We start from the raw sequence: 25,824 nt of genomic DNA, 5'->3' as shown, positions 1-25,824 counted from the left end.
AGTCACACACCACCCTTACTTGGAACTATATCGCCGTTCCTTTGCTGTCACTTGGTCAAAATCCTGGAACTCCCTTCCTAACAGCACTGTGGGAGTACTTACCTCACATGGACTGCAGCGGTTCAAGAAGGCATCTCACCATCACCTTCTCAAGGGCAATTAGGGATGGGCAGCAAATGCTGGCCTGGACAGCGACGCCCACATCCCATGAATGAATAAACAAAAATCCACACTCTCACTGTCGCATTCATCCATGTCTTCCATTTTTCATAACAATTCTATGAAATGTCATTTGATCACAGGCCTTTTGAAAGTCCATAAAAATTGCAGGAAGCACACTATCCTCATCTGCACTCACAGTTATGTCATCATCGAACTTGATCAAGATTGTCAGACATGATTTTCCATTCACGTATCCATGCTGTTTGTCATTTATTATCCCATGTTTTTACAAGAAAGATATATTTTTGTGCTGGGCAATTGCCACTAGAAATTTCCAACCTCTGACATTAGACTGACTGGTCAGCAGTTGCAGCGTTTATCTGATATCTCCTTTTTTCAATGGAGTGTAAATTTGCAACTCTCCAGTCGTCTGTCATCGCTCCCATATCCAAGGATGCTTGAAATCTTCTGGCCAATGTCTATGCTATTTCGGCCATTCTTTCCCTCGGCAACCCTCATACATCCCATCCAGACTGGGTAAATTTTACTTTGTTGTGGTACAAAAAGTGTTGGATTGAAAGGGGTTAACTGAACCTGTTTGTTCAGTGACTGTAATTAATGGACCTCCATGGACCTTAATTGTGTAACTGGAGATTTTCCTCTTCCATTAATATGGGGCTCTTTTCAATGTGTTATTCCATAGTGTTAGTGGGACAATCATCCCTGGCACTAGCAGGTTTCAACGGCTCCAGAAAGTGCGAGAGGATCGATCAGAATCTGAGAACAATAGATTAAAATGTTAAGGCAATGGATCAGAATCTGAAAACAATAGATTGGAATGTCACAACAATGGACAGCAGGAGTTTCTCCTCTTCGCTTCACTACCTCACTGCAGATTATACTTGGGTAACATTGGAATGGCGGATCTATTATGCACTGATTCTGATTCAATCGATTTACTATCCCTTCCTCGCTATTATTGGTGTCCCCGGTAAGTCCCTGCTTCCAACTATTAGTTTCATGAAGCATATTTCGCTGATTTAGTGTTCTTGTTATTTAAATCGTGAAAAGACTGAGGCCATTGTCTTCAGATTGTCACGAACTCCATTCACTATCCTCTATTTGCATCCCCCTCGCTGGCCATTGTCTGAGGATGAACCATGACATTTACAAACTCTGCTATATATTTAATGCTGAGTTCATCCTCATATTCTGTCCATCCCCAACCCTGCCTAATGTTATGACCAGGTGAGGAGTGATCACAGTCGCTCCTCTTGTCCTTCCTCTTATTTAACAAACAACTGTGCTTGTCCTTTTTTAAAAGTGGATGTGTTTACACACTCACTGAGTGTTTTACCTTTTACCTTTGATGAGGAAGGAACCAACCGGAAAGTTATTTTTTTCTTGAATTTCAACGTGAAATGGATGATTATTTTACACTTAACAATCTAAACCAGATCTAAACAAAATAGTAAAAATTATGCAGCACATTTATGCACAGACTGACACAAGAATCACACATATACAAATAGAGTACAGAGTGAGAAGTAAATTTCTGGCTGGATTAGAGACCAGAATATTTTTTTTTAAAAATGCAATCTGTGACGTTGGATGATTTTGGCTGAAGTTGCACGCTTAAAATCTTGATTCGTCGAGGTGCCCCTTGTGGCTGGTCCACATGGCTCAACCGTTTTCCCTTGGTGTCTCTATCTGTAGCAAACTGCAGGCTTGGAGGGTTCACAGACGCAGATGGTTTTCAAACTTGTGACGTCATCTGGCGAGAGACAGAATCCGAACGGGGGTTGGGGTTGGGGGCGTGGGGGGAAGGAGACAACACTTCTTCTTCTTCACAGTTTGAGTCACTGGTTTGTGTGTCTTTGTCCAGGGCAACTCACAGCTTCCACAGAGATGGTCAAACGGTCTCATGATTGCCTCAATATGGTCTCTGGCCCCTTCTAATGAGTCATTGAGTCATTGAGTTATACAGCACAGAAACAGGCCCTTCGGACCATCGTGTCTGTGCCGGCTATCAAGCATCTATCTATTCTAATTCCATTTTCCAGCACTTGGCCCTTAGCCTTTTTATGCTAGGGCATTTCGAGTGCACATATAAATACTTCTTAAATGTTTTGAGGGTTCCTGCCTCGACCACCCCTTCAGGCAGTGTGTTCCAGATTCCAAGTACCCTTTAAACCTCCTGCCCTTACTTTAAATCTATGCCCCCAGTATTAACCCCTCTGCTAAGGGAAAAGGATTCTTCCTATCTATCCTATCAATGCTCCTCATAATTTTGTATACCTCAATCAGGTCACCCCTCAGCCTTCTCTGCTCTATGGAAAACAACCCTAAGCTAACCAGTCTCTCTTTGTCGCTAAATGCTGCAGCCCATGCAACAGCCTGGTGAATCTCCTCTGCACCTTCCCCAATGCAATCACATCCTTCCTACAGTGTGAGGCCGAGAACAGAACACAGTACTCCAGCCGTGACCTAATTAGCGTTTTATACAGCTCCAGATAACCTCCCTGCCAGCATAGTAAATTCCTCGGCTAAAAAAGGCAAATATCCCATAAGCCTTCTTCACCACATTATCTAGCCGTGCTCCTGCCTTCAGTGATCTATGAGCAAGTACACCAAGGTCCTTCAAACCTCTACTTCCGAGGATCCTACCATCCATTGTTCTCCCCTTGCCTTGTTAGTCCTCCAAAAATGCATCACCTCATACTTCTCAGGACTAAATTCCATTTGCCACTGCTCCACGCATCTTATTGTCCTGCATCCGAAGCTTTTCCTCCTCACTATTTACGACAACACCAATTTTCATGTCATCTGAGAACTTAAGCATTTTTTCACATGAGATTCAAGGATAAGAAGTTCCATATCGCCAGGGCTCAGGATGCCAGTGTTTACATTTGGAGGGGTAAGGTCTTTCAAAGTCATTGTGTCGGGATGGCTTTGAATGTCGTACTAATGACGCAATCTTCGGTAATTCACTCTCAAAAGAAAGCCATTATTTTGGGTGCAGGCTCATCAGACTTGTGGATCCTGCTGGAAGCGTTTGAATGTGAAGTGGTGCTTTGGATGCACATTGCAGTGGCCATCTTGGCTGCTAGTTTTTTAAAGGTTAACTGTAGGATTTTTTCAATGAACAGTTTATCACAAATTTCCAACTGATGAATTAAAATTCCTCATTTGCACATTGTTTTTCCTTGACACAAATAACAGTTCCATAATATCAGCCATCTCCATCTCTGCCTCAGCCTATCTAATGCACGAACACTCATCATGAATTTTTAAAACGGACACGGCTATTTTAATTCTATCCTGGCCCCCCTCCCAAATATAATCCTCCACAATCCACAGCCCATACAGAACTCTGCGACCTAACTCACACCAAATCCTGATCACCCATCACCCCTGTGCTCACTGATCTACATTGGCTCCCGGTCTGGCAGCACCTTAATTTTAATATTCTTATTCTTGTGTTTCAATCCCACCGTGGTCTCACCGCTCCAATTAGTCCCATTCCCCTGCCCATTTCCCATATTCTTTCAAAGCTAGTGCCTTTGAGTCTTTTACTAATTCCCCTTTTAAGGTGAGTTTCTCTCCCTCGCTATCTCCCCAGCTGTGGCTTTTACTCTACGGTCCCACTGGTGCCATCGTTACAGAAACTTGGATCCATAAAATGATGTGAATCACGCAGCCGGATACTTCTAGTGTGGTCAGCAGAGTGCCGCATGCTGGGCAGGGCTATAGCCCAGGTGTACCATGTATGTGCTGTTAGTTAAGGGGGCGGGGGGGGAGCGTTGAAGTGACGTAAATAAGCCATTCCAGCAGCTCTGATGCACGTCTTTGAAACAGAGTCTGTGCATGTCCACTGACCAGATGTATTCGTCACTCTCATCTAAACATACATTCAGCAGCACGAGGAACCCCATCGAGTGTTTTTTTTTTGAAAGGAACAGTCATCCAACTGACAGGTGAGGGGCATTTGACTTACTTCTGCTATTGTAAAGTTAGTGGAGGTGCTGTGGATGGTTTTCTGGAGGTTGTGTTGTGAGTTGCTGCAGACATAAAGGGAGGACAGAGGATTTGATGACCCAACTCTGGACGAGGTATGGGGACTGTAGTTACAGTGTCTCTGGCTCTTTAACATGACCAACAAATGGAGCAGAGGCTGCAGAGGGAGTAAGCTCTGTAAAGAGGGATGAGGAGAGTTCTCTGCCCTACACACCCCGGGTTTTCCATGAGCACTTTTCCTACATACACCTAACCCAGGAGCAGTGTGTGAGGTGACTCTGATTCAATAAGCAGGTGGTCACAGAGCTGTGTCACTTCCCGTAACACGACCTGGAGCCTCACACAAGGGTGAGGACGGAGCTGTCAGTGGCCATTAAGATCACAGTTTCTTTGAAATTCTATGTATCTGGATATTCCCAGACAGGAGCGGGTGACATATCCATTATCTCCCTCTATACTGTCTATTGAGGTTCTGCTGGGTCAGAGAGGCCTGATATGTTGGGAAAGGTGAATATATCATTTTCTCCCTCAGCAGGGAGAAGCAGGATGAGAGATCACGTGGCTTTGTCAGGGTAGCGTGATTCCTGATGATGTCGGTGGCTATGTGGGGCCACCATGTCAACGGGAAAAGGTACAGGAACTGAAAGAACTCTTACTCCATCAATGTACAGTTGGTGTGTGAGCATGCCCAGTACATCATGTTGGTGAATGTCCACTATCCTGGCAACAGCCAAAATACCTTCATTCTGAAACAGTGGACTGTTCCCACTGTCGTCGGGCCTCCATGGAGAATCGGAATGCGGCTCCTCACAGACAAACGAAATGACCCTCTATGCATGGCTCATGATTCTGCACCACCAACCCCATCTCCCTTTGCCAACAAAGACGGCATCAGGTACCTGGTGGAACAGAGCATCGGTGTGATGGAACAATGCTTCCGATATTTGAACCACTCGTGGGGAGCCCTCCAGTACACACTGGAGCAGGTGTGCAAGTTTACGGGGTTCTGCTGCACCCTTCATATCATCACCATCATGAGGACACAGGCATTGGCACCAGGAATCTGGAGGCTTCCTTAGGAGGCGAAGGAGGCAGCAAGGATATTACCTGGATACCTTCCACCCAGACTTGACTAGTGCTCCTGGAGAGTGCTACTCCAGTGGCTGCAGCATTTGTTATTCATTCATGTGATGTGGGAATCGCTAGCTAGGCCAGCTTTTATTAGCCATCCCCAGTTACCCATGAGAAGGTGGTGGTGAGCTGCCTTCTTGAACCGCTGCAGTCCAGGTGAGGTAGGTTCACCCACAGTGCTGTTAGGAAGGGGGTTCTACGATTTTGACCCTGCAACAGCGAAGGAACGATGATATAGTTCCAAGTCAGGATGGTGTGTGGCATGGAGGGGAACTTGCAGGTGGTAGTGTTCCCATGCATCTGCTCCCCTTGTCCTTCGAAGTGGTAGAGGTTGGGGCTTTGTAAGGTGCTATCTAAGGAGGCTTGTTGAGTTGCTGCTGGTCATCTTGTAGATGGTACACACTGCTATCACTGTGACTGGTGCTGGAGTTATGGAGTCATTTATGGTACAGATTGAGACCATGCTGTCTCTCCGCAGAGTAATCCAGTCAGTCCCATTCCCCCACTTAATTCCCGTGTTCTTGCAAGTTTCTTCCCTTAACTGTCCATCCAGTTTCTTCTGGAAATCATTGATTGTCTCCACTTCCCCCACCATTGCGGACAGTGAGTTCCAGCTCATTACCACTCGCTGCGTAAAACAAAAAAAAGTTCTTGTTCAGATTGCCCCTTCATTTCTTGCCAAAACCTTCAATCTGTGTCTCTAGTCCTTGTACTATTAGTTAATAGGGACATTTTTCCTTGTCTAACTTATCTAAGCCTTTCATAATCCAGTGCACCTCAATTAAATCTGCACGCAATCTCATTTTGCACATTTTCAAAACTAACCTTATAACTAACCTCCCCTCCCCCACCCCATAACCATTCTGGTAAACCTCCTCTGTACCCTCTCAAAGACACTTACACCCCTCCCAATGTGTGGTGACTAAAACTGATTGTTATATTCCAGTTGGAGATTAACCAGAGATCTAAAAATGTTCAGCATAACTTCCCTCCTTTTGTACTCAATGTCTCTGTTTTAAACCTAAATCCCATGTGCTTTGCTGTCCGTTCTCAATATGTCCTGTTACCTTCACATTTCAATCCTCCCGCAGGTTTCTCTGCTCCTGCACACTCTTGAGAACTGTTCCATTTGCCTATGTAACCTCCCTCTATTCATACTGCCAAAATGCAGCACCTCACACTCCTCTCTATGAAATTCCATATATCAGTTGTCTGCCCATTCTACCAGCTTATCTGTGTCCTGTTGCAGGTGGTTCATATCATTCTCACTCTTTGCGCCCCCGCCCTTCAAATTTTGTGTCAGCGGAATATTTTGAGATGGCTGTCATGGGACCATGGACCTCCTGCTTTCCATCACACCCCGATCCCTCACCCCAAACCTTCAGATTTGTTTTACACTTTCATGGATTTATGTGTCACTGTCAAGGCCATAATTTGTTGCCCATCCCGATTTGCCCTTGAACTGAATGTATTGCTAGGCCATTTCAGAGGACAGTTCAGAGTCAACCACATTGTTGTGTGTCTGGAGTCACATTTAGGACAGACCAGTTAAGGTCCTTCCCAAAAGGACATTAGTGAAGCAGATGTTTTCACTACAATAACCCAAAGCTGCCAGATACCCAGTCACAGCAGCTCCATGAGGCAGAGAGAGAGCAGCAGTTCACACTGATGGTGAAGTCCCATCACTTAGTCTGATACTCACTCCACCAGATTAAATACTTACACTGCCTGTACCTTAGAGGCTGGTTTAGAGTCGGAATCTCCATGGTGTGAGTCACAGTTTCATTGGATTGTTACAGCTCAGAAGGAGGCGATTCGCCCCTTGATGTCCGTGCTAGATCTCTGTGAAAGTCATTCAGCTCGTCCCACTCCCCCTGATTTTTCCCAAAGACCTGCAATTTTTTAATTTTCAGATAATTATCCAATTCCCTTTTGAAAATTACGTTTGAATTTGCCTCTACCAGACGCTCAGGCAGTTCATTCCAGATTCTAACCAATTATGTGTTTATCCTCATGGCGCCTTTAGTTCTTTTAAAAATCCCCTTAAATCAGTGTCCTCTGGTCTTGATCCATCCGCCAATGGGAACAGTTTCTCCCTATCCACCCTCTCCGGACCCCTCATAACTTTGAACAGTTCTGTCAAATCTCCTCTGCACCTTTTCTGCAATGCGAAGAGCCCAGCTTCTTCAATCTATCCAAATAACAGAATTCCTCATCCCTGGAACCATTCCCATAAATATTTGCTGCACCCTCTCTCTTGCCTTCACAACCTTCATGAACTCTGATGCCCAGGACTGGACACAATATTCCAGTTGAGACGGAGGCAGCATTTTATAAATCTTCATCATAAGAGCCGTGGTTTACTAAAGAAGTTGAAGTGCTTGTCAAGCGGAAGAAGAAGGCTTAGGTTAGGATGAGACGTGAAGGCTCAGTTAGGGCGCTTGAGAGTTACGAGCTAGCCAGGAAGGATCTAAAGGGAGAGCTAAGAAGAGCGAGGAGAGGACACGAGAAGTCATTGGCGGATAGGATCAAGAAAAACCCTAATGCTTTCTATAGGTATATCAGGAATAAAAGAATGACTAGAGTTAGATGAGGGCCAATCAAGGATAGCAGTGGGAAGTTGTGTGTGGAATCAGAGGAGATAGGGGAAGCGACAAATGAATATTTTTCGTCAGTATTTACAGTAGAGAAAGAACATGTTTGCGAGGAGAATACTGAGATTCAGAGAACTAGGCGAGATGGGCTTGAGGTTCACACGGAGGAGGTGTTAGCAATTTTGGAAAGTGTGAAAATAGATAAGTCCCCGGGGCCAGATCGGATTTATCCTAGGATTCTCTGGGAAGCCAGGGAGGAGATTTCAGAGCCTTTGTCCTTGATCTTTATGTCGTCATTGTCGACAGGAATAGTGCCGGAAGACTGGAGGATAGCAAATGTTGTTCCCTTTTTCAAGAAGTGGAGTAGAGACAGCCCTGGTAATTATAGACCTGTGAGCCTTACTTCGGTTGTGGGTAAAATGTTGGAAAAGGTTATAAGAGATAGGATTTATAATCATCTTTAAAAGAATAAGTTCATTAGTGATAGTCAGCATGGTTTTGTGAAGGGTAGGTCGTGCCTCACAAATCTTATTGAGTTTTTCGAGAAGGTGACCAAACAGGTGGATGAGGGGAAAGCAGTGGATGTGGTGTATATGGATTTCAGTAAGGCGTTTGAAAAGGTTCCCCACGGTAGGCTATTGCAGAAAATACGGAAGTATGGGATTAAAGGTGATTTAGAGCTTTGGATCAGAAATTGGCTAGCTGAAAGAAGACAGAGGGTGGTGGTTGATGGCAAATGTTCATCCTGGAGTTTAGTTACTAGTGGTGTACCGCAAGGATCTGTTCAGGGGCCACTGCTGTTTGTCATTTTTATAAATGACCTGGATGAGTGTGTAGAAGGGTGGGTTAGTAAATTTGCGGATGACACGAAGATCGGTGCAGTTGTAGATAGTGCCGAAGGATGTTGTAGGTTACAGAGGGACATAGATAGGCTGCAGAGCTGGGCTGAGAGATGGCAAATGGAGTTTACTGCGGAAAAGTGTGAGGTGATTCACTTTGGAAGGAGTAACAGGAATGCAGAGTACTGGGCTAATGGGAAGATTCTTGGTAGTGTAGATGAGCAGAGAGATCTTGGTGTCCAGGTACATAAATCGCTGAAAGTTGCCACCCAGGTTAATAGGGCTGTTAAGAAGGCATATGGTGTGTTAGCTTTTATTAGTAGGGGGAATCGAGTTTCGGAGCCACGAGGTCATGCTGCAGCTGCACAGAACTCTGGTGAGACTGCACCTGGAGTATTGCGTGCCGTTCTGGTCACCGCATTATAGGAAGGATGTGGAAGCTTTGGAAAGGGTGCAGAGGAGATTTACTAGGATGTTGCCTGCTATGGAGGGAAGGTCTTACGAGGAAAGGCTGTGCGACTTGCGGTTGTTTTCGTTAGAGAGAAGGAGGAGGAGAGGTGACTTAATAGAGACATATAAGATAATCAGAGGTTTCAATAGAGTGGATAATGAGAGTCTTTATCCTCGGATGGTGATGGCAAACACGAGGGGACATAGCTTTAAGTTGAGGGGTGATAGATATCGGACAGATGTCAGAGGTAGTTTCTTTACTCAGAGAGTAGTAGGGGCGTGGAACGCCCTGCCTGTAACAGTAGTCGACTCGCCAACTTTAAGGGCATTTAAGTGGTCATTGGATAGACATATGGATGAAAATGGAATAGTGTCGGTCAGATGGTTTCACGGGTCGGCGCAACATCGAGGGCCGAAGGGCCTGTACTGCGCTGTAATGTTCTATATTCTATATTCTATAACTTCCTTGCGATTGTACTCTCTGCATCTATTTATAAAACCCAGGATTCTGCATTCCTTACTAACTGCTTTTTCAATCTGCCCTGACACCTCCAACAATATATCCCCCAGGTCTCTCTGCTCCTGCATACTCTTTCGAATTTTATCTTTATTTTTTATTGCTTCTTCGCTGTCTTGCTGCCAGAATGAATCACTTTACACGTCTCCACATTAAATTTCATCTGCCACGTGTCCATCTATTCCACCTGCCTTTCTCTGTCCTCTTGGAGTCTGTCACTGTCCTCCTCTCTGTTCACAATAATGCCAAGTTTTCTGTCGTTTGCAAATTTTGAAATTGTGCCCTTTCGACCAAAGTACATTTCGTTAATATAGATCAAGAAAAACAGTGACCCTATCACCGAGTCCTTGGGTACCGCTGTATAAACCTTCCTCCAGTCTGGTAAATAACTGTTCACAACTCCTCTCTGTTTCCTGTTACTCAGGCTGTTAATCGTACCTAGATAAGTTCGTCAAGACATACTGTTCCGATTAATAAATGATACAAAGACTAGGGGACACAAATTGAAAGTTTTGGTCAGAAGTTGAAAGGGGAATATGAGGAAGAACTATTTTAACGCAGTTGGTTTTAATGACCTGGAACTCGCTGCCCGCAGGGGTGGTGGACGAGGAGACAAGAAATGCTTCAAGAGGAAATTGCTTGGCCACCTGAGGGAAACAGACTTGCAGAGCGACGGGTATCTAGCGGGGTGGTGGTGGTGGTGGGGGCGGGGGTGTGGTGGGGGGCACCCACTGGGCAGCTCCGTAGAGAGTTAGCAGAATGGCCTCCTTCTGTGCTCTAGATAACGCTGTGACTTTACGACTCTTTGACAGGCTGCCGCTTGTACATCATCCCAGAAAGCAGGATGAGGGGGAGGTGGGAGTTAATAAGGCACATAAGACAGGAACATCGCATCATCCTGAATGCTCTCAGTGATGCTGGGTGTTACGGGCTCTGTCACAGCTGGTCCCATGATGTGGAGAACCATCTCCCCCCTCAGGCTCAAGGGATGAAGGTATCCCTGGCCTCCACTGCTTCACTGCTTCTCCCTGTGACTATGGGCTACCTTGTCCCATAAGAGAGAGGGCATAATGTCAGTGATTTTGTTGCACTGTGTTTGGGTGATGTGCCTTCCATAGCTGAATGGTTTGAGGTATGTGGAGGTATTGAGAGGTGGGAGTGAGTCTGGTATCAGGGGAAGATGTGTGAGGGTAAGGTGGAGTATGTGAATGCTCGGTGTGAGTCCTGAGTGTTAGAGGCTGCTGATGGGTGAGTGATGGGAGTGTGTGGTACATTGAGCAGTGTGAGAGGTTGGTGGTGTTGGGGGTAGGAGATGCCATGTGGAGATGAGTTCACTGACTTTGACCACCCGTGTGAGCTCATTAAACTTCTTCTGCCTCTGCTGTCAGGACCTCGAGCGCAGACTTCTTGCATTGAACTCCCTGGCCACCTTCTCCCATTCCCTTCGAAGGACGTTCCTTGAATGCGTCCACCCCACCCCACGGAAACATGGCCTCTCTCCTCCAGTCAGCCTCCATGACTAAGGCCTCCAACAGCACATCTGTGAACAGCAGAGCCCTCTCTCGGTCCTAGTATTCCATTTACCTTGTCCCCAATTGCAGCATTCACAGTCAGCAGCAGAAGCCTCCTGTGATTCAGTGCAACTTCCCGTTAAGAGGGACAGACTACCTTTAAGAACTGAATCCTCCCTGAAACACGAGACAGCCTCACACACATTTAGGTACTTGTTAAGCATGCAGACAGACAGCAGCGCGGGTCACCGTGGGAGGCACGTAGAATTCATGGAAATGAGGAGGCAGCAGGAGGTTTCAGTGTCACCTGCCTTAACAGGAATGGGCATGGGCAGATCACGACCCCGCTGTCCAAAAATTGATGTAAACACGATTTTCCCGCTCTTCCTATTGACCTTTCCCTCTTTCACGTTCTCTCTCTCTATCTCACTCTCTGTCTGTTGATTATAGAATCAGAGCTTGGTGCAGCACAGAAGGAGGTATTCGGCCCATTGTGTCAGTGCTATCACGTTGAAAGACCTAACTAATTAATTTCACTCCCTTCCTTTTCCCCCAGACTCCAGCTTTGTTTTTCCTTTTCAAGTACTTTTTAAATTCCCTTTTAAAAGATATTATTGAATCAGCTTCCACCACGTTTTCAGGCAGTGAATTCCAGATCCCAACAACCCGCTGTGTAAGAATATTCTCCTCATTTCACCATTGGTTCTTTGTCAATTACCTTCAATCTGTGTCTTCTTAACACTGAACTTTCTGACACTGGCAACAGTTTCACGTTAATTACCCTGTCAAAATCCTTCATGATATTGAATTCCACATTAAATCTCCTCTAACCCTTCAGTGCTCTGAAGAAAACAATCCCAGCTTTTACAATCTCTCCATGTAATGGAATTCCCAGATCCCTGGTACCATTCCAGTAAATCACCTCTGTATTTTCACTACGTCCTTGATATCCTTACCAAAGAGTGGTGATCAGAATTGGACACAATTCTCCAGGTGGGACCTAACCAATGATGTATAAAAATCAGCATTTCCTCCTGAGATTTGTTACCCTGTGCCTCTTTCTCTAACACCAAGGACACTGCATGATACCTTCAAAGATCTGTGTGTGTACGCCCCAGGTCTGTCTAATCCTGCACCCACTTTAAAATGGTACCATTTAGTTTATATTGTTTCTCGTCATACTACCTACCCAAATATCTCACTTCATACTTCATTGTGTTAAATTACATCTGCCATGTTCCTGCCCATTTCACCAGTCAGTCCCTGTCCTCCTGAAGTCTCTTACTATCCTTCTCACTGTTTATTGACATTTCTGAGTTTCCTGCCATCTGAAAACTTTGACATTATCCCCTCTGTATACAAGCCCGTTGCATTAACGTACAGGAACAGTGATCCCAACAGTGATCCTGGGAAACCCCACTGTGTTCTTCCCTGCAGACTGAACGACAACCATTGTCCACTACCCTCTGTTTCCTATCTCTTTAACTAATTTCCTGCATGCTGGCATTGAAAATAAGGAAAGAGCTGCATTTATATCGCACCTTTCATGATCACTGGATGTCACAAAGCATCTTATTCTTTTTAAATTGTAGTCACTCTTGCAATCTATGAAGCACAGCAAGATCCCACAAGCAGCAATGTGATCATGATCAGATCTGTTTTTGTGATGCTGTTTGTAAGATAAATATTGACCAGGACACCGGCAATAATTCCCCTGATCTTTTACATAGTGTGATGGGATCTTTAATATCAACCTGAGAGAGCAGATCGGGCCATGGTTTAAGGCTTCATTCGAAAGACAGCGCCCCTGACAGTGCAGCACTCCCTCAGTACTGTCACTGCAATTGTAGCCTTGATTCTTGTGATCAAGTCCTGCAGTGACACTTAATCCTAGAAGCTTGTGACTGAAAGGAGAGAGAGCTGCAATCTGAGCCACAGCTGGCATTGACCCTTTAATCCTATGTGTTTCTAATTTGGTAACATGGCTGTTATGTGGTACTTTATCAAACGCCTGTTGAAAGGATAGGAATGTAGTGAAAGTACAGGCAGGAACAATCATAGAAACACAAAGTAGTACATAAATTAAGGAGGCCATTTGATCCATCAGGTCATTGCTGGCCCTTTTGAAGCTCTTCCAGTTCGTCTCGCACCCTGACACTTTCCCAGATCCATCTTTTTTTTCCTGAAGATATTTATCCAATTCCCCTTTGGAATCTACCATTGACTCTGTATCCTTCAGCCGATCAGACAACACATTGCAAATCCGAAACACCCGTTGCATAAAACAATCCTCGTGTCACCTCTGCTTCTTTTTTCCAATCTTCGTAAATCTGTGTCCACTGGTTAACGGCCGCTCACACATTATAAACAGTTTCACTTTATTTAATTTATTTAAACCATTCATAATGTTAAACATCTCTATCAGATCTCCTTTTAAATTCCCCTGCTCTAAGGTGAAAAATCCCAGCTACTTAACTGTAATCCCCCATCCCTGGAAAAGTTCCAATAAAACTCTTCTGTCCCCTCTCCAAAGGTTTCATGTCCTTCTCAAAGTGTGGTTCGCAGTATTGGACACAATGTTCCAGATGGAGCCGAACTAGTGTTTTCTATAGGTTTAATATAACATCCTGACTATTTTACTCTTTGTCTCTATTAAATAAAGCCTTGGAATCTAAATGCTTTGTTAACTGTTTGTTAACCTGTCCAGCTAACTTCAAAGATTGCTCATAAACACCCATGGTCCGTCTGTTATTCTCACCAACTTTAAAGTTGTACCATTTATCTTGTATTATATCTCCTTATTCATCCGAATGCAGCTCACCATCAACTTCTCAAGGTCAATTACGGATGGACAATAAATGCTGGCTTAGCCAACAAAACCCACAACCCATGAACGAATAATACAAATAACATCTTCCCACAATGTGTCATCTCACACATCTGCCTGGCCAATCAAATATTCTGAAGGCTGAAGCCAGTCCTTTCAAGCCCAATATCAAACATGCCCCAGCTCCAGACTCCATCTCTCTCCTTGGCAACTGTCTGAGACTAAACAAAACTGTTCACCACCTGGTGTCATAGTTGCTCCTGCGATGAGCTTCCTACCAATTACTCACGCTATCACTAAAACTGTCTATTTCCACCCGCTTAACATAGGATGAATTCATCCCTGTCTCAGCTCTTCTGCTGCTGAAATACTCCCTCTTGCCTCTGTTACATGCAGACTTGACAATTCCAACACACTCCTGGCTGGTCTCCCACATTCTACCCTCTATAAACTTGAGGTGACCCAAAATACTGCTGCCCATGTCCTAACTCACACCAAGTCTTGTTCTCCCATCACCCCTTGTAATCACTGACCTACAGTGGATCCTGGCCAGCAACTCCTCAATTTTAAAACTCACAGCCTTCTTTTCAAATCCCTCAACTCAATGTCCTGCTTGGCCATTTCAGAGGGCAGTTAAGAGTCAATGACTTTGTTGTAAGTCTGCAGTCACATGTAGGCTAGACCAGGAAAGGACGAGTGTCTTTTTTCCGTAAAGAACATTATTGAATCAGATGGTGTTTTACAAAAATCGATGATCGTTTCATGGCACCATGACTCAGACTAACTTTCTATTCCAGAATTTAGCACAATCCTGGCTCATCTCACACATTCTACTCTCTATAAACTCGAGGCCATCCAAAATCTGCTACCCCTGCGTTAGCTCACACAAAGTCCCGTTCCCCAATCACTGACCTGCATCATCTCCCAGTCAAGCAATGTCTTGATTTTAAAATTCTCAACCGTGTTTCCAACTCTCTCCATGTCCGCGCCCCTCCTTATCTCTGTAATCTCCAACAACCCCACAATCCTCCAAGATATCTGCACTCCTCTATTCCTGGTTTTCTTGTGTATCCTTGATTTTCATCACTGTACCACTATCAGCCAGGTCTTCAGCTTCCGAGGCCCAAAGCTCTGGAATTCCCTCCCTACAACTTTTTTTTTATTCTTGTGTGGGATGTGCGTGTCGCTGGCAAGGCCTGCATTTGTTTCCATCCCTAATTTCTCTTGACAAATGAGTGACTTGCTAGGACATATCACAGGGCAGTTAACCACATTGCTGTGGGTCTGGAGTCAAATGTAAGCCAGATCAGGTAAGGACGGCAGACTTCATTCTCTAAAGGACATCGGTTTTTACATCAATCGATGATAGATTCATGGCACTATTTCTGAGAATGGCTTTCATTTCCAGATTTTTATTAATTAATTGAAATTTTTAATTGAATTTTAATTCGCACCAGCTGCCTTGGTGGGATTCGAACCCAGGGCATTAGCCTTGACCTCTGGAGTGCTAGTTCAGTGACATGCCACTGTCACTGCCTCTATGCTCACTTTCATTCCTTAAGACACTACTTCAGTCCTGCCGCTTTAACCATGAAATGTAAGTTGTTGTTGAGGTTTGCCAAACATGATTTGTCATTACCATATCGCTGCTGCCGTCCATTCATTGTCCCATGTTTTTTTTTCAAGCAACCAATGCTTTTGTCCTGGGTTGTGAACTGTTGAAAATTCCTGCCAGGGACTATAGAGTGACTGGTCAATACTTACATGGTTTACCCCATAACTCCTTTTTTAAACATTTACAACCCTCCCGTCTCTGGCACCACTCCAATATCCAAGGAGGATTGGAAGATTCTGGCCAGTGCCTCTGCTATTTCCAACATTCCTTCTCCCAGCAACCCTCACACATCCCATTCGGACTGGGTAAACGTTATTGTGGTACAAAAAGTGTTGGATTCAAAGACCTGTTTGTTCAGTGACTGTAATTAATATCAGTCACCTTGGACCCTAATTGGCTCACTGGAGTGTTTCCCTCTTCTTTTAATACAGAACTCATTTCAATGTGTTATTCCATAGTGTCAATGGGAGCATCACCCCTGGCACTATCACGGATCAGCAGCTCCAGAGAGAGAGAGGATAGATCAGAATCTGAGAACAATAGATTGGAATGTGACAACAATGGGTCAGAATCTGAGAACAATAGGTTGGAATGTTTCAGCAATGGGTCAGAATCTGAGAACAATAGATTGGAATGTTGCAACCATGGGAAGCCAGAGTTTCTCCTACTTGTTCAGCCAGTTACTGCAGATTATTTTTGGATAACATTAGCTGAACGGATCTATTATGCACTAAAGATGATGCAAACGATTTATTATCCCCTCCTCGCCATTGTTGGTGTCCCTGGTAAGTCGCTGGATCTCATTTTTAGGTCCATACATCATATTTCACTGATTGAACGAATCGTTTGCACTGGAGTGCTGACTTGGGTTGAATTAGAGTGCTACAGTGGAAGTTTGGTAACTGAGAATAATTAAGGGTTAATTTTATCTTAAATCTAATCTGTCTTTTATTTAGCAGATTAAATTAACAGTAGCTGTTAAGGTTGGAGAAGGTGATTTTTAGACCAGTTTTAAACAGGGTTCACTCAGCCTCTGCTTGCAGCTCTAACTTGTTAATTGGAGAATTGTCTTAAAGCAGTTTTCAGGGGGCTAGAGTCAGTCAGTATAAAAGTGAGCCAACGTACAGTGCTGGCTTCGGTTGCATTGGAGTGCTACAGTGGAAATTTACTAACTGAGGAAGTTCTGTAAGGAGGGAGCGAGGAGCTCCTTTCATTTCCTACCTGTCCTCAGAGTGAGGGGAGCCGAGAGCTTCCAAAGAGCACAGCTGACTGGGAGAAGACTCGGAGGGCGGAGTTCCGGACCGGTAAGTATAAAACACTTACCTCTGGTAAAAAAACTGAAAGTGACATCACAGCAAAGCTGTGACCTGATTGGCTGGTCGGGATTTTTTTTTTACTGAATTTGAAAATAAAACATCGATAAAAATTGATTAAAACCCCAGTTAACTAATTAGTAAGTAGAGTAAGTAAACCAGAGGGAGTAGCTTACTGTATTTAGTTAGCATTTAATATTTTTAGTAGGAATCTAGCACTAGGGACCACATAGTTAATTAGAACAATTTAGTAAGGATTCAATAAGTATTCATTTATTTTAAATTAATTCATTAATTAGTGCGAGAAATGTCAGTTATAGGGGTGAAGTGCTTCACCTGTGAGATGTGGGGGGTCCGTGACGCTATCAGCGTTCCAGACGTCTACATCTGCAGAAAGTGTACCCAGTTGCAGCTGCTCACAGACCGCATGGATCGGTTGGAGCGGCAACTGGCTGCACTCAGGAGCATGCAGATGGCAGAAAGCGTCATAGACAGGAGTTTTAGAGAAGGAGTTACACCCAAGGTGCAGGCAGATTGATGGGTGACCGCTAGAAGGGGCAGGCAGTCAGTGCAGGAATCCGCTGTGGCTATCCTCCTCTCTAACAAGTATACCGTTTTGGTTACTGTTGGGGGGATGGCCTATCAGGGGAAAACAGCTGCAGCCAGAGCAGTGGCACCACGGCTGGCACTGTTGTTCAGCAGGGAGGGACAAAGCAAAGAAGAGCAATAGTTATAGGAGACTCTATAGTCAGGGGCACAGAGAGGCGCTTCTGTGAACGTGAAAGAGACTCCAGGATGGTATGGTGCCTCCCTGGTGCCAGGGTCAAGGATGTCTCTGAACGGACAGGAGGCATTCTGAAGGCGGAGGGTGAACGGCTCGAGGTTGTGGTACACATTGGTACCAATGACATAGGCAGGAATTGTCACGAGGTTCTGCAGGGGAATTTAGGGGAGTCAGGTAGATGTTAAAAGACAGGACTTCCAGGGTTGCAATCTCAGGGTTACACCACGTGCCACATGCCAGTGAAGCAAGAAATAGGAAGATAGTGTAGCTAAACACGTGGCTGAACAGCTTGAGTCGAAGGAAGGGTTTCAGATATCTGGACCATTGGGATCTCTTCAGGGACAGATGGGACATGTGCAAGAAGGACGGGTTGCATCTAAACTGGAGGGGCACAAATTTCCTGGCTGCGAGGTTTGCAAGCGTCAATCGGGAGGGTTTAAACTAGTGTGGCGGGGGGTGGGAAACAGAGCAATAGGACAGCAAGTGAAATAAATGAGGGGGAACGAGTAAATAAGGCGAGTAAGACTAAGAGGAAGAGCAGGCACGTTGATGTTGCGGAGCACAGCGGGACTGGTGGTCTGAAGAGCATTTGTTTCAATGGGAGAAGTATAACAGGTAAGACAGATGAACGTAGAGCTTGGATTAGTACTTGGAACTATGATGTTGATGCGATTATAGAGACTTGGTTGAGGGAAGGACAGGATTGGGAGCTAAATGTTCCAGGATTTATTAGCTTCAGGCGGGATAGAGGGGGATGTGAAAGGGATCGGAGAGTTGCATTACTTGTTAACGATAATATCAAAGATGTACTGCGGGAGGACACCTCCGAGGCGTCGTGCAGTGAGGCAATATGCGTGGAGCTCAGGAGTAGGAAGGGTGCATTCACGATGTTGTGGGTTTTCTGGAGGCCTCCCAACAGCCAGCTGGAGGTAGAGGAGCAGATATGTAAACAGATTTTGGAAAGATGTAAAAGTAGTTGTAGTGGTGGGTGATTTTAACTTCCACGATATTGACTGGGACTCACTTAGTGCTAGGAGCTTGGATGGGGCAGTATTTGTAAGGAGCAATCAGGAGGGCTTCTTGAAACAATATGTAGATAGTCCAACTAGGGATGGGGCCGTACTGGAACTGGTTTTGGGGAATGAGCCCAGCCAGCCAGTTGGTCGAAGTTTCAGGAGGGGAGCATTTCGGGAACAGTGACCATAATTCCATCAGTTTTAAGGTACATGTGGATAAAGATAAGAGTAGTCCTCGGGTAAAGTTGCTAAATTAGGGGAAGGCTAATTATAACAATTTTAGGCAGGAACTGAATAATTTAGATTGGGGGCGGCTGTTTGAGGGTAAATCAACATCTGACATGTGGGAGTCTTTCAAACGTCAGTTGATTAGAATCCAGGACCAGCATGTTCCTGTGAGGTAGACGGAAAGGTTGGCAAGTTTCGGGAACCTTGGATAACGCGGGATATTGTGAGCCCAGTCAAAAAGAAAAAGGAAGCAATCATAAGGGCTGGAAGGCTAGGAACAGACGAATCCCTTGAGGAATATAAAGACAGTAAGGAAGGAACATAAGCAAGGAGTTAGGAGGGCTAAAAGTGGTTATGAAAAGTCATTGGCAAACAGGATTAAGGAAAATCCCAAGGCTTTTTATACGTTTTTAAAGAGCAAGAGGGCAACGAGGGAAAGGGTTGGCCCACTCAAGGACAGAGAAGGGAATCTAGGTGTGGATCCAGAGGAAATGGGCGCGGTACGAAATGAGTACTTTGCATCAGTATTCACCAAGGAGAAGGACTTGGTGGATGATAAGCATAGGGAATGGAATGTACATAGCCTCAATCATCTCATGATCAAAAAGGAGGAGGTGTTGGGTGTCTTGCAAAGCATTAATTTAGATATTTCCCCAGGGCCTTATGGGATCTACCACAGAATACTGAGGGAGGCAGGGGCTGAAATTGCTGGGGCCTTGACAGAAATCTTTGCATCCTCATTGGCGACAGGTGAGGTCCCAGAGGACTGGAGAATAGCCAGTGTTCTTCCTTTGTTTAAGAAGGGTTGCAATGATAATCCAGGAAATTATAGGCCGTTGAGCCTGACGTCAGTGGCAGGGAAATTATTAGAGAGGATTCCTCGGGACAGGATTTACTCCCATTTGGAAACAGACGAACTTATTAGCGAGAGGCAGCATGGATTTGTGAAGGGGAGGTCGTGTCTCATTAATTGGATTGCGATTTTTGAGGAAGTGACAAAGATGATTGCTGAAGGAAGAGCAGCAGTTGTTAGCTATATGGACTTCAGTAAAGCATTTGACAAGGTCCCTCATGGCAGACTGGTGCAAAACGTGAAGTCAGATGGGATCAGAAGTGAGCTGTCAAGATGGATACAGAACTGGCTCAGTCCTAGAAGACAGAGGTTAGCAGTGGAACGGTGCTTTTCTGAATGGAGGGATGTAACTAGTGGTGTTCTGCAGGGATCAGTTCTGGGACCTTTGCTCTTTGTAGTATATATAAATGATTTGGAGGAAAACGTAGCTGGTCTGATTAGTAAGTAGTTTGCGGACGACACAAAGGTTGGTGGAGTTGCAGATAGTGATGAGGATATTCAGAGGATACAGCAGGATATAGATCGGTTGGAGACTTGGGCGGTGAAATGGCAGATGGAGTTTAATCTGGACAAATGTGAGGTAATGCATTTTGGAAGGTCTAATGCAGGTTGGAAGTATACAGTAAATGGCAGAACCCTTAGGACTATTGATAGGCAGAGAGATCTGGGAGTACAGGTCCACAGGTCTCTGAGAGTGGCAACGCAGGTGGATAAGGTAGTCAAGAAGGCATACGGCATGCTTGCCTTCATCGGTCGGGGCATAGAGTAAACAAATTGGCAAGTCATGCTGCAGCTGTGCAGAACCTGAGTTATGCCATACTTAGAATACTGCGTGCAATTCTGGTCGCAACACTACCAGAAGGACGTGGAGGGTTGGGAGAGGGTACAGAGAAGGTTTACCAGGATGTTGCCTGATCTGGAGGTCATTAGCGATGAGGAGAGGTTGGATAAACTCGGTGTATTTTCAATGGAACGACGGAGGTGAAGGGGCGACATGATGGAGCTTTACAATGTTATGAGCGGCATGGACAGAGTGGCGAATCAGAAGCTTTTTCTCAGTGTGGAACAGTAAGTTACTAGGGGACATTGGTTTAAGGTGGGAGGGGCAAAGTTTAGAGGGGATGTGCGAGGCAAGTTCTTTGCACAGAGGGTGGTGAGTGCCTGGAACCTGCTGCCGGGGGAGGTGGTGGAAGCAGGTACGGTAGCGACATTTAAGAGACATCTTGACAACTAAATGAATAGGTTGGGAATAGAGGGATACGGTACCCGGAAGTGCAGTAAGTTTTAGTTTAGGCAGGCATCAAGATCGGCGCAGGCTTGGAGGGTCGAATGGCCTGTTCCTGTGCTGCACTGTTCTTTGTTCTTGTTCTTTGTTCTTTAATCTTCTTGTCATGTAAATCTTGGGAAGTCATTGTCTTCAGTCAGTGTCATACAGTCCATTCCCTATCCATTGTCTGCATTTCCCACACTGGCCAATGTCTGAGGCTGAAATAGACTATTTGCAAACGTTGGCATCCAGTTGACAGTGAGCTGAGGTCATTTCCATATTCTCTCCATCGCCAACCCTGACTTCTGCCTCCTCTGTAATATCTCCCATCTCTACCTCTGCCTCAGCCTATCTGCTACATTAACTCTGTGCCTTTGTTAAAGCTACACTTGACGATTCCAATTCTAATCTGGGCACCCACCCAGTTATAAACCTCCATAAACCACAGTCCTTCTGGAACTCTGCTGCCTGTTTCCTAACCCACACCAAATCCTGATCACGCATCACCCCTGTGCTCAATGATCTACATTGGCTCCCCGTCTGGCAGCACCTTAATTTTAATATTCTCATTCTTGTGTTTTAATCCCTTCGTGGCCTCACCTCCTCAGTTGGTCTCATTCTCCTGTCCATTTGCCATGTTATTGTAAATCGTATGCCTTTGAGTTTTTTTTTTCATTCCCTTTTTTAAAGTAAGTTGTTTTCCCCTTCCTATCTCCTCCGAAAGTGATTTTTACTCTTTGGCACCACTGGTGCCAATGTTACAGAAACCTGGATCTGTAAAATGATGTGACTGGAACAGCTGACCACTTCAAGTGTGGCCAGCACTGTGCGCCATCTGATTAGGGATCTAGCCTGGGTGCACTGTGCATTTGCTGTTAGTCTGAGGAGGGCTTTGAAGTGATGGCAATGTCCCATTCCAGCAGCTTTGATGTGAGCCTTTGAAACTTGGTTTGTGTATGTCCACTAACCGCCTGTGTTGGTCACTCACAGCTGAACATACATTCAGCAGCACGAGGAAACCCCTCTCGTGTTATTTAAAAAGACCAGTCATCCTGGTCCGGAATATTGAGGGGTATTTGACATTCAAAAAGAATAGGAAGCTAGGTAAAGGTGGAGGGGTAGGACTGTTAATCAAGGATGGCATTGGTGCATTAGTTCGAGATGACCTTGGTTCAGGAGATCAGGAATTAGAATCGATTTGGGTGGAGACGAGGAATACCAGGGGAAGGATTCCCCAGTGGGAGTGGTCTACAGGCCCCCTAACAGTAATCACAATGTAGGACGTAGTAAACAAGAATAAATATTGTTTCCTTATGATAGATGTATGGCAATGATCAGCGGTGATTTTAATCTACATATAAACTGGAAAAATCAGATTGGCAATAGGAGCCTGGATAAGGCTTTTATAGAAAGTTTTTTCGGATAGTTTCTTCGAGCAGCACGTTCTGGAAACAACCAGAGAGCAGGTTATATTAGACTTGGTATAATGTAATCTGGCAGGATTACGTATTGACGTCAGAGTAAAGGCATCTCTCGGTAGCAGCGACCACATTATGATTAAATTTTACATCCAGTTTGAAAGAGACAAGAGTGGGTCCAAGACTGGTATTTTAAACTTCAATAAGGGCAACTATTTGAAAGCTGAGCTAGCTGAAGTGCACTAGGTTACTTGGTTTGGAGATAAATCAATAGAGCAGCAGTGGCAGACATTTAAGGGGATATTTCAGAATACTCCAGAATAAGTATATTCCTACTATATAGGGGAGGACCCACCATCCACGGTTAACTAACGAAGTTAAGAAAAACATCAGACTTACAGAAAATGCATGACATTGTTCAAAGATGAGTGGCAGTTCAGATGATTGGTCAGAATATAAAGAACAGCATACAATGACTAAAGGCTTAAACAGGAGAAAGACATTGGAGCATGAGAGGAAGCTAGCTAAAAATGTAAAAATAGATAGCAAGAGTTTCTACCGGTATTTAAAAAGGAAATGAGTAAGTAAAGAGAGTGTTGGTCCTCTGGACAGTAAAGAAAGGACAGCAAGTAATAAATAAGGCTAACGGAATGATATCCTTTATTACAAGAGGAATTGAAAATAAAAGTCAGCATGTGCTGCTTCAGTTATCCAGGGCATTGGTGAGAGCACATCTCGAATACTGTCTGTAGTTTTGGTCTCCTCATTTAAGGGAGGATGTGAATGATTTGGGGCGGTTCAGAAGTGGTTTACCAGATTGATCCCAGGAATGGGCCGGTTGTATTTTGATGAACGGTTGGACAGGCTGGGCTTGTTTTCACTGAAGTACAGCAGAGTGAGGGGCGACTAGACTTAAGTTTATAAGAACCTGAAAGATCTTTACTTGGTGGATGTGGAAAGGATGTTTCCTCTTGTGGGTGAGTACAGAACGAGGGGGCAACTGTTTTGAAATTAGGGATCGCCCCTTTTGGACAGAGATGAGGAGAACATCTTTCTCTCAGACTGTTGCGTGAGCTTGGAACTCTCTGCCTCAGTAGGTGGTAGAGGCGGGGTCATTGAATATTTTTATGATGAAGGTAGATAGATTCTTGTAAGGCAAGGGAATGAAAGGTTATCAGGGTTAGATGGGAGTGTGGAATCCGAAACACAAACAGATCAGCCATGATATTATCGAATGGTGGAGCAGGCGCGAGGGGCCGCATGGCCTACTTCTGCTCCGAATTTGTATGTGTGTATTTTTGGACCCGACTTACAGATGAGGGGCTTTTGATTTATTTCTGCTACTGTAAAGTTAGTGGAGGTGCTGTGGATGGTTTTCTGAAGGTTGTGTTTTGAGATGCTGCAGACCTTCAGGGAGGAGAGAGGATTTGGTGACCCAACTCTGAAAGAGATGTGGGGACTGTAGTTACAGTGTCTCTGGGTCTGTAACATGACCAACAAATGGAGCAGAAGCTGCAGAGAGGGAAGCTCTGTAAAGAGGGAGAAAAAGGGGGTTCTGCCCTACCCACCCTGCGTTTTCCAAGAACATAAAGAGCAGTGGTCTTAATACCGAGCCCTGGGGAATATCACTGTATACTCCCATCTAGTCTGAACAACAACCTTTTGCCACTTCTCTCTGTTTACTGCTCCTTAGCCAATGTTATATCCACACTGTCACTGTCCCTTTAATCCAAAGGGTTCAGTTTTCCTAATCTGTCTATTGAATGTCACTTGATCAAACACCTTTTGAAAGTCCATATATATAACTTCAATTATGTCACCCTCATCAACCCTCTCCATTGTTTTTCTCAAAGAACTCCATCAAGTTTACCTCACCACAACCTCTCTCCACTCTTCCACTGTTGTAAACTATCAGACTGCTTCTCCGACATCCAGTACTGAATGAGTAGAAATTTCCTCCAATTAAAACTTGGGAAGACTGAAGCCATTGTTTTCACGCCCCACTCCAACTCTGTTCCCTTGCTATTGATTCCATTCCTGGTGAGTCCCTATCTCCAGCTATTAACTCGAAAAACATTGCTAATAGTTTTACATTTGCTGTCATTTACTCTCTCAGCTTTTCTGCTGTGGCTGCCTTTATTTCCAGCTAGGCGATCTGTAAAACCAATCTCACTGAAATACTGTTCTGAAATGTAAATTTTGAGAAGACTGAAGACAGTATCAGTCTACATCACAAATTGTCAGTGAAAAACATTCCCCACCCTGGCCGAAGTCAGAGGTTGAACCGGAATGTATACAACCCCTGTGTTCTATTCATACCTGAGCTGAGTTCATCTTCAGATTCTCTCCATCTCCAACCCTGCCTGTTACCACCTCTGTGATATCACCCATCTCCAACTCGGCCTCAGCCCATCTGCTGCATGAACCCTCATCTGTTCCTTTGCTCACCCTGAACTGGCTGACAAATATTCACACTGTGCCAGCTCGGCATGGTAATCAGTATCCTGGGCTGTGTGACCCGTATTCGGAGAGCACCAGCTCGGCATGGCGATCAGTATCCTGGGCTGGTTGACACATATTCCCACTGCACCATCTCGGCATGGCAATCAGTATCCTGGGCTGGTTGATCCATATTCACACTGTACCAGCTCGGCATGGCGATCAGTATCCTGGGCTGGTTGATCCATATTCACACTGTACCATCTCGGCATGGTAATCAGTATCCTGGGCTGGTTGACCCCCATAGTCACATTAGACCATATCGGCATGGTAATCAGTATCCTGAGATGGTTGACCCATATTCACACTGTACCAGCTCGGCATGGTGATCCGTATCTTGATCTGCTTGATCCATATTAACACTGTACCAGCTCGGCATGGCTATCAGTATCCTGGACTGGTTGATCCATATTCACACTGTACCAGCTCGGCATGGTGATCAGTATCCTGGGCTGGTTGATCCATATTCACACTGTGCCAGCTCGGCATAGTGATCAGTATCCAGGGCTAGTTGACCCATATTCCCACTGTACCAGCTCGGCATCGTAATCAGTATCCTGGGCAGGTTGATACGTATTCCCACTGTACCAGCTCAGCATGGTGATCAGTATCCTGGGCTGGTTGATCCATATTCACACTGTACCATCTCGGCATAGTGATCAGTATCCAGGGCTAGTTGACCTGGGCTGGTTGATCCATACTCACACTGAACCAACTCGACATGGCGATCAGTATCCTGCGCAGGTTCACTCTTATTCGTACTGTACCAGCTCGACGTGGTGA

At 44.9% G+C, this 25,824-nt stretch overlaps 1 protein-coding gene across 1 annotated transcript in view; it reads left to right on the top strand.

Annotated features, from left to right (window-relative positions):
• The first annotated feature begins 969 nt into the window (after positions 1-969).
• Positions 970-25,824, top strand: part of LOC137362329 (probable G-protein coupled receptor 139) — a 46,419-nt gene continuing 21,564 nt past the window's right edge. Inside the window, exon 1 of the mRNA XM_068026740.1 lies at positions 970-1,153. Within this exon, the coding sequence (XP_067882841.1) occupies positions 970-1,153 (184 nt within the window). The remainder of the gene's footprint in view (positions 1,154-25,824) is intronic.

The sequence above is a fragment of the Heterodontus francisci genome, unplaced genomic scaffold, assembly GCF_036365525.1.
Source record: "Heterodontus francisci isolate sHetFra1 unplaced genomic scaffold, sHetFra1.hap1 HAP1_SCAFFOLD_70_2, whole genome shotgun sequence".
In the NCBI taxonomy this organism is placed as follows: domain Eukaryota; kingdom Metazoa; phylum Chordata; class Chondrichthyes; order Heterodontiformes; family Heterodontidae; genus Heterodontus; species Heterodontus francisci.
This window is presented reverse-complemented; position numbering and strand designations above follow the sequence as displayed.